General features: G+C 38.8%; 1 protein-coding gene across 6 annotated transcripts; it reads left to right on the top strand.

The window, feature by feature from the left end:
* The first annotated feature begins 4,913 nt into the window (after positions 1-4,913).
* LOC122012727 (pentatricopeptide repeat-containing protein At1g52620-like) lies at positions 4,914-9,288 on the top strand. 6 transcript variants are annotated; one of them, XM_042569362.1, is made up of 6 exons: positions 4,914-7,258; positions 7,337-7,441; positions 7,518-7,582; positions 7,667-7,782; positions 8,667-8,873; positions 8,967-9,288. In XM_042569362.1, exons 1-2 carry the CDS (start codon positions 4,949-4,951, stop codon positions 7,394-7,396), a joined length of 2,370 nt encoding a protein of 789 aa, XP_042425296.1. In that variant the 5' UTR covers positions 4,914-4,948; the 3' UTR covers positions 7,397-7,441; positions 7,518-7,582; positions 7,667-7,782; positions 8,667-8,873; positions 8,967-9,288. The 6 variants fall into 6 exon arrangements, with proteins under 6 accessions (XP_042425296.1, XP_042425295.1, XP_042425294.1 ...); XM_042569361.1 differs by having other exon boundaries at positions 7,337-7,582; XM_042569360.1 differs by having other exon boundaries at positions 4,914-7,441; positions 7,518-7,577.
* Positions 9,289-9,588: the final 300 nt, after the last annotated feature.

Raw genomic sequence — 9,588 nt, 5'->3', positions numbered from 1 at the left:
AGTTGTAATGAGTTACAATTTTCCACCTCAGAAACAACATCTACGCAAATCAGTGCTACATTATAATATATAGTTTAATTTTTATTGACGAAGACAAAATCACAGCAAACAAAGTACCGGGAGGGAGAGATCATAACGACAGGAGAGGGTTTGCAACTAGGAGGGAGAGCTAGCGACAGGAGAGGGAGAGCTCGCGGCAGCAGGAGAGGGAGAGCTCGCGGCAGCAGGAGAGGGCTCGCGGCAGGGAGGGAGAGCTCGCAGAGGCAAGAGAGAGAGCTCGCAGCGGCAAGAGAGAGAGCTCGCAGCGGCAGGGGAGAGCTCGCAGTGACAATAGAGACCTCGCAGCAGGAGGGGGAGAGCTCGCGGTGACAGGAGAGGGCTCGCGACTGGAGAGGGAGAGAGCTCGCGGTGGCAGGAGAGGGAGAGCTTGCGACGGCGCTGCGGTTCTGCTAAGGTTGCGCTACGATTTTTTCTCCATCTTTACGCAACTTATCTCAACTCGTTTATTTACCTTGGATGTCGTGGCAACGCCATGACTCCTTCACCGCACACAGCCGCAGCAAACAAACCGCAGCATACAACTTCTGTGTGTGTATATATATATATATATATATAACATATTTATATTTTAAATTATTCTAATTACTTTTATTCATCAATTTAATTCTTAAGACCTTACAAGATATTGTTTTAAAAATATAATTAATTTATTTTATTACTTAAGGCATAACCTCATTTATTATATAATTAATATATAAAAATTAGCACTCTGAATTATAATTTTTAAATTATCTAGGTTAGAAATAAGAATAATTTCTTTCATTTGTTGGATAATGTGTCACCAAAAATTTTTGGATAAACTTTTTTTTTTAAAATCCATGTATCTAATTTTTCAAATTGATTAATCCTAGAGGTGATCGATGCGGTCCTACAGAAATTTCTATCGGCCATTAGAATAAATCGAAAAACGCTCGAGGGGGCTCATTCAAACAGTCAGCGTTCTTATAGTTGTCATCCCACTAGAGGGGAAATCCCTGTATTGCGTCGCAGTTGGGAAAAACTTATTTCAGTAAATTACTAAACCATGTAGGTAAGTTTCTAAAATATTCAAATCACATATCCTAATTTTAAAATTACCCAATTATGAACCCAATAGTTTTTTTCCAAATTGATTGCTATAGTATAGCAATCGATTTGGAATTCTATTTACAACACAGTAAAGTCTTAATCCATTGCTACAATGTAGCAATCGATTAAAAATCTCATTTTATATTTAAAAATTCACTACTCTTAATATAATAAGTCAAATTGATATTTAAGGTTATGAATATAATCAAGAAAACTAAACAAATTAGTTTTATGTCATCCTAGGTTGTCTACATCCATCAGTTAGTTCGATCAATTATGGCCAAAATCGAGTAATGAACCTATAGAGCTCGGAATGATATGAAACCAGATCCTATGCATTCGTTTAGTTTTTTTTATTATATCTATATCCTTAAACATTAATTTGATACACTATATTGAGCGTAGTGATCTTTTAAATATGAATCAATTTGATTCATGTTGAAAAATTATTGCTCTCAATATAGTGTGTCAAATTGATGTTTGAGGGTATTAATATAATCAGAAGAGCTAGATGAACACATAGAACCTGATTTCATTTCATTCTAAGTTCTCTAGGTCTATCAGTCAGTTTTGACTAATTATGTGTTTGTCTAATTCTCCTAATTATATTTATGTTCTCAATATCAATTTGACATACTATATTGAGAGCCATGATTTTTAAAATATAAATTAGATTTTATAATCATTAAAAAAATTAATCGATTGCTGTAAACAATTATAATAATTGCTACATTATAACAATCAATTAAAAAAATAATGATTTAAAATTTTGATTTATATTAAAAAAAATTACTACTCTTAATATAGTATATCAAATTAATATTTAAGGGCATAGATATAATTAGGAGAACTAAACGGACATTTATGATTTTGTTTGATATCATTTTGAGCTATCTAAATTTATCAGTAAATGTTGGTTAAATATAGGCTAAAATTGACTGATAGATCTAGAGAGCTTGGAATGACATGAAATTAGGTTCTATGTGTTTGTCTAATTCTCCTGATTATATTCATGTTCTCAAACATCAATTTGACACAATATATTGAGAGCAGTGATTTTTTTAAATACAAATTGATTCAATTCGTGTTAAAAGGATGATGGATCTAAAGAGCTCGGAATGACATGATGATCCTATCTAAAAGTGGTGGAGATGGCATGCTGGGCAGATGACTCTATTGTTGACTGGGAGAAGACTCTGGGATGGAGTAAAGACAACACTTGACACTCTTTCCTACTCACACCTCACAGAGAGCAAAGGGAAACATTAGAGCGAGAATCAGAGAGGCGTCCCTAGTGCAGATACTCTGACACTCAAGTTAGAACAGTAGTCTGGTGTAGGTACTCCGACGCTCAAGTTAGAATAGTAGCCGAGCGAAAAGTGGAGAAGAAGATAAATAGTAGCCTAGATGCATGCATGTTAAAACCTTCCAAAAAATGTATATGGCCAACGGAGAGGACCCTCTTTTTATACTGGCCTCGTGATCATGAGGCGTTAGAGAATGTCTGGTGTCAGAATATGTCGAGTAATGGAATAGATACTACCACCCTTTGAGAAAGGTTCCATTACATGTATATGAGTCGTCTTCCATAACTTTCTCATTAATAAGGTAGCTGAGAACGTTTGATATTAGAATATGTCCAGTAACGCCAAACAGTGGAAGTTGTACTGCTGACTCCGAAGGAAGGTTCCATTACACGTATATGGTATGGTATCGGAATATTTCTTAACAAGTAGCGGTTATTCTCTGACAGGTTGTTGTGATTCTTTGACAATGTTGTCTCTTGAAAGTAGTTCAACTGGCCTTGTAGTCGATCAGTTGTATGCTAGGGGACTTATGTTGGACCGCGGCGGCCGGCTAGAAGGAGAGTTGAATAGCCCTGTAAAATTAAAAACACAACCCTTCTCGAACTTTCAACAGAACACTTGCATAAAATAAAAACAATAAATTAAAACAGAAAGGAAGAGACACAAGATGTTTACTTGGTTACAACCGAGGATGTTGTTAATCCAAGGAAAGTGTCGCGCTAGTATCTATTTCAGGCGGAGAAACCTCTTACAACAATGACGTACAAGAAATAGAAGCTCAACTCTAAAAGAACGCGTACAAGTGTTGGAATATTAATGCTTGAGATGATTTGAAGCTTCTGAACCAAGAATGTATTTATAGCCTTGGTCGGGGCGCCTGGAAGGGTTTTAGGCGCCTGGGAGGGGATAAACTTTTATCCCCTTCGCAACGGATCGCGTTTGACACGATCCTAGTCAAAAGTCAACTCTGGGCGCCCCGAATGGTTCCGAGTGCCCGGACCACTAAAGTCAAGAAGGTTGACTTTTTGTCCGGTTCCTCTGCTCCGGTGTTGCTCGCCTCGGTCCGGGTCTTCCGCTCCGGCTCCGCTCGCTTGGGTGATTTCGGCTAACCGAAATAAGGCTCACCCGAACCCAATTTCGGTCTTCTCGAGCAACCTTCCGCTCCGGCTTCTCATCCCTCGAAAACGCCGCTCGCCTCCTTCTCGTTCATCCGCGTACTCTTCCGCAACGCCTCGTACCTCTGACGCACCGAGCCTGTTAGCTCCCTCCTGTGCCGTCCTTCTTACTAACTGTGTCTTTTGCTTGACTCCTTGTGCTCCTAAGCTCCTGCACACTTAGACACAAGGTTAAAACACGACAGGACCTAACTTAACTTGTTGATCATATCAAAACCACCCCTGGGGTTCCAACAATTCAACCCCCCTTCTAACCGGTCGTCGGAGCTACACCTCATAAGTCTGACAATATACTGAATGTTGTATTGCAAAAGTGGGGAGCTAGGTCTAGTATACCCGACTGGTGCTAGGGCTAACCAGGTTTATTCTGTGTATCTTGGTACCGAGGAGTGAAGCGCTAAGTCCCTTAAGTCCGATTGGCTATAGGGCCGGACGGGATATATGGTAAGAGCCCTATTCATAAGAAATACTGAGGCGTGGGGAGCTAAGTCTCGTATATCCGACCGGCTCTTAATTCGCCTGAGTTAATGCTAGAAGTTGTGCTCGTATGAAGAGCGAAGAGTGTTGAGTGGGGCGCTGAGTCCTGTATGTTCGGCCGACCCTTGGTCCGCTCGGGTTTATGTTGAGAGTTATACCCATAAGATATAAGAGATGTGCCCCGTGGCCCCGGTCGGGTTTATGTTCATCCATATTTATACTAGGGGCTGCGCTTTTAAGAGATGGTTCATCCGGATACGTGCTTCCTTACTTTGACCATTATCTGATTTTGAGTTTGGCTGTCATATCATTTTGACCATCGATTTCACATTACCTCTGGGTCTATTCATAACCTACCGTATCACATAATATCAGGACATATATATTCGTCTAGTTCTTTTAATTATATTTATGCATTTAAATATCAATTTAACATATTATAATGATAACAATAATTTTTTTTGAAGACAAAATAAATTTTTAAATCGTTGGCTATAGTATAACAATTGATTAACGACTTTATTGCACTGTGAATCGTATCTCAAGTGTATCAATCGATTGAGAATAGTAATAGGGGCAAAAATGATATTGTGTACATGATTCAGTAATTTTAAAATTAGGATAGCTGATTCAAATATTTTAGAAACTTAGGTACACGGTAGGTAATTTGCAGAACTTGTTTATATGCTTGTAAAAGTTCGACATATTTCTATAAATAAATTCGAACATAGTCCGGCCCATGATAGTCCAATATGCTTACCGGCCTTCTTAACGGTCCATTGAGAGACAAACCCTTCTTAAAATCTCCTCTTTTTCTCTGCGCCATTCCACGGTCGCTCCCCCTCTCGGCCTCCTCGTTCCATGTCCAAACTCCTCCCTCACCTCCTCAAGCCCCTCCGTCCACGTCCAAATACCTATTCCCTCGACCCTCGAGCCCGCAAGCTTACCGAGTCCGTCGTCGGTATTCTTCTCTCTCGCCATGCCGATCCCCAGTGGGAGGAAACCCTCGCGGAGATCTTCTCCCCCGAGGAGGAAGACATGGCCCCCGTATTCGCCCGCATCCATGACCCAGACGCCGCCCTAGCCTTCTTCTACTGGGCGCGCCGCCGACGCCCGCCCTGTGCCGACCCGCTCGACTCCCTCGCCTACTCCGCCCTCCTTCTGCTCCTCGCCAGGTCCCGGCGCCTTCACGAGGCTGCTCTCTTGCTCGAAGAGATGAAGAGAGAGAGCCGGACTCCGAATCGTGACGCTTCTGGCGCCCTGCTCGCTGCATATGCCAGTTCAGGCGCCAAGGGGAAGGCTTTGGAGGTTTACGCGATGATGAAGGATGAAGATGGGGGTTTTCCTGACGTTTCTGACTGCAACTGCTTTTTAAAGGTGCTCGTAGAGCAGCGGGATTATGATTTGGCCCGTCAAGTGTACGACGAAATGGTTAAAAGAGAAGACGGGGCGGATAATTACAGCACTGGTATAATAGTCAAGGGTTTGTGCTTGGAAGGGAGGATGGATGAAGCTAAGAGCTTGATCGAGGATAGGTGGGGAGTCGGGTGCATTCCTAATGTAGTATTCTACAACATGCTAGTTGATGGCTATTGCATTAAAGGCGACATCAGGAGTGGATATGCTTTGTTCAGGGAGATGCAGATGAGAGGATTCTTGCCCACTGTTGTATCATATGGCATAATTATCCATGGATTTTGCATGAAAGGAAACATTGTGGATACAAATAAGTTGATTTTAGAAATGAAAGCACGTGGATTGCAACCGAATGTCCAAATCTATAATGATGTGATCAATTCTCGATGCAAACATGGTTCAGTTATGGAAGCAAAAGTAGTGTTGAGGCAAATGATTGGAAGTGGGCTTGAACCTGATATCATTACATATGACATTTTGATATCCAGCCTTTGTCGAGATGGAAAGGTAATGGAAGCTCAGCAGCTTCTTAAGGAAGCTGTAAACAGGAGGTTGGAACCAAATAAATTTAGTTATACACCAATAATACATGGATATTGTAGAATAGGAGAGATTAATATTGCAATTAATTTACTTGCTGAGATGATTGAGCGAGGTCATAAACCTGACTTGGTAACTTATGGAGTTATAATTCATGGGCTTGTCTCCGTGGGTGACATGAACAATGCATTAGCAGTTAGGCAGAAAATGTTGGATAAGGCAGAAGTCCCAGATGCTGCAATTTATAATGTTCTAATAAGTGGTCTCTGCAAGAAAGGGATGTTTCCCTCTGCTAAGAAGCTGCTTTCTGAGATGCTTGATCAAAATGTTGTCCCAGATGAATTTGTTTATGCCACATTGATTGATGGATTAATCAGAAATGAGGATCTCAATGAGGCAAAGAAGATTTTTGAGTTCATGGAAAAGAAAGGAATTAAACATGGAATTGTGGTGTACAATGTTATGATTAAAGGTTATTGTAAATTTGGCATGACTCCTGACGCACACTTGTTTCTCAATAGAATGAGAAAGGATGGTTACTTCCCTGATGAGTTCACTTACACAACACTTATAAATGGTTATGCCAGACAATGCAACTTGGACATGGCTATGCAGATATTCATTGACATGATGAAGCGGAGATGCATACCAAATGTAGTCACATATTCTGCTTTAATCAATGGATATTGTCGAAATGGAGACACAGATACAGCTGAAGCTTTATTCAGATATATGCAGTGTGGTAAGGTCATACCTAATGTTGTTACATATAGTATTCTTATAGGAACCTTTTTTAAAGTCGACAAAAAGGATAAAGCTATTTTGTATTTTGAGGCCATGTTGAAAAGCAAATGTCTTCCTAATGATTTTACATACCGTCACATACTTGATGGACTAACTGATGATATTTATATTGCATCAATAAGAAACAGTAATGTTGAGCATCAACTTGAGCATCCAGTTTTCAGTGTCTTCAGAAATATGGTTCTTGATGGCTGGAATCTCAAGACTGCTGCATATAATGCTATCATTTTCTGCCTTTGCAAGCATCTAATGCTTAGAAATGCATTGGATTTGAGAGATAAAATGTTAGAAAAGGGTTATTTACCTGATTCTCTCACATTTCTATTCCTTCTACATGGAATTTGTGCTCTCGGGAAGTCAAAAGAATGGAACAATATTCTTTCGTGTCAATTTCAGCAAAATGAACTTGAGGTGGCTGTTAAATATGCCACGTTCATCGATGAGTTATGGCATCATGGAAAAAGTTCTGAAGCTTCCTTAATTTTGCAGACATTGCTTGAAGACAGTCCACAATCTCCAAATATGAGCCACCTCGTTTCTGTTTTATAACAGTGAGCAGTGCACTTGAATTTTGAAAAGATGAGACCGCGAGAGGTAGTGCTTTTATTTGAATCGATTGTAAAAATTAGTAAATAGCTAAGGCTAACAGGAAAAACATTTCTTCCTCAAGTCACATGTCAAAGGCATGGAGATGAGGTTATACAGTTTGGCCATGCATACTACATCTGAGGTGAGGTAAGCTTGTCATTATAACCAATTAATATGATCAAATTTGTATTGCCATTGATTTAATATTCTATTTAAGTATCTATTCTGCAGGTTTGATTGTACCTTGATAAGAAGCAAAATTATTGTCCCAGTCTAAAAAAATGCATGCGGATAATCTTTATGTGGATAAACATGGTTGCTTAGTTTTTGTGGAAATTCATTCTGAGGTAAAAAATTCTCTACACTGTAGCGACAATATTGGATTTGTTTTATATGAAACTTCTAGTCACGTTCTAATTGGATGTATTCATTTTTTGTCTGCAACATTATGATGGTTTTTTTCCTTTTAAATATATTCCTGTGTAATTTTAATCTTGACATCAAAACATGTGTGAGTGAAGCAGATTTTTACTGCATATTCGTGTGAATGTTTACAATTTCAGGGGATCTCTTTTGGTGCTTATGTGCATAGTTGTTGAAGTGCACTTGGAAAAATTTTTTCTAGACATATTAAACTTCTATTCCTTGTGTGAATTCTATTGGTATGGTATTGAATTGTGTGTGATAACTTGGTTTTTGGTAAGTGGTACCTTCACTCTCTCTCTCTCTCTCTCTCTCTCTCTCTCTCTCTCTCTCCAAGAGTTTCAATTGAATTCAATGCACTTACTCAAGGTTCTATTTGGTGGAAATTGATTATCCAAAACTCAGCCCCCAAGAAGCAATTTCACATTCTTTTCTGGGGGCATGATCCATAATATTCGGAACAAGTGTTATCACAGGAACTACGTTATTCCTCAGATCATAAATGGTCTAGGAGTCATCCCTTTGTCAATCCTTAGGCCAAATGCTAGCAAGCTACATGCGCATATCTTAAGAACCTGAATTCCAATATCTTCATGAGATGGTGTAACCAAGTATTGCTGTATGTTGCTGACAATTGCTATATCAGATCAGTTTGTGCACAGTACTAAGTAGTGTATGCTTTTATCTTGTAGTTGGCATTACACATTTTGCTAGATTGCTACCAAATATTGTACAATATTCTTGATATTCCTATCATCATCTTTTACAATTTACGAGCCATGGGGCAATTGAAGTGTGTTGTATGCAGATTGAGCTTCTGAAGGTTAGGGACCATAGGGTTGGGTGACGCATGTAATGAAGCCTCTGCAGGATGGTTTTGCTTCGAATGCAGATAATGCTAGTTGTGTATTTGATTCAGAGATGCATGCAGGAACCTCCTTATTCATTTCCAAAGTTGGAAGGGCTCAGTTGGAAGATCCAAATTTCATTATACTTGAAAACCATATCGTGAAAGGTGAGGTTTTGCTGATATATCTTTTTTCAAAAAGATCTGCATCCAATTGAATCTTTTGGTCGAATCTTATAAGATATGAGGTTTGCCTTGCAGCACTGAGGAGGGTGGAGTCTACCAGAGATCCTGAGTTCATTTAGCAACTGATCGCTCAATTTGCACTTCAATTTTGACGCTGTTCACAGGCGCACATCACAATTCTCAAGTCACTAAAGTGCTTATGTAGATGAAAAACAAGGCTATCTTGACCATGTTTCTCTTGTTTTTCTCTTATTGGATTTTATACAAAAATAATGATTCGTATGAGCTAATGTGATCTTTGGAGGCTGTATCTTTTTCTTTGCATTGGTTTATTGAAGAATAAACGATATACAGTGAAACTTGGTTCTTTCTTTTTACTGGTTTTGGTATCTTGAGATGATTATAAGTTAGTTTGCAAACCTAAGATGGTCGTGGTCTTTAAAGTATCTCTCACACTTTATGCTAAATTAAAATGTAAAAGATTTAAAAAATTGTAAATAATTTGAATAATTTGTTTTTGTTTGGAATTCATGCTGCAAAGTAATTCATTATATGTTGTTTTAGCCATCAAAGTTGATTTAAGATTTTTTTTATTGATCCTCTTAGATTTGAAGAAATTAAAATAGTAATATTTTTTTTAAAAAAAATAATTTATTAGCTGATATTCGAATCAATTTGGGTACCTTTGTGTTAGCTT

This window comes from Zingiber officinale, chromosome 8A (genome assembly GCF_018446385.1).
Source record: "Zingiber officinale cultivar Zhangliang chromosome 8A, Zo_v1.1, whole genome shotgun sequence".
In the NCBI taxonomy this organism is placed as follows: domain Eukaryota; kingdom Viridiplantae; phylum Streptophyta; class Magnoliopsida; order Zingiberales; family Zingiberaceae; genus Zingiber; species Zingiber officinale.
This window is presented reverse-complemented; position numbering and strand designations above follow the sequence as displayed.

Bases quoted from the DNA above. Each gene is read 5' to 3' on its own strand.
- LOC122012727 (XM_042569360.1), top strand. From the start codon at position 4,949: ATGTCCAAACTCCTCCCTCACCTCCTCAAGCCCCTCCGTCCACGTCCA.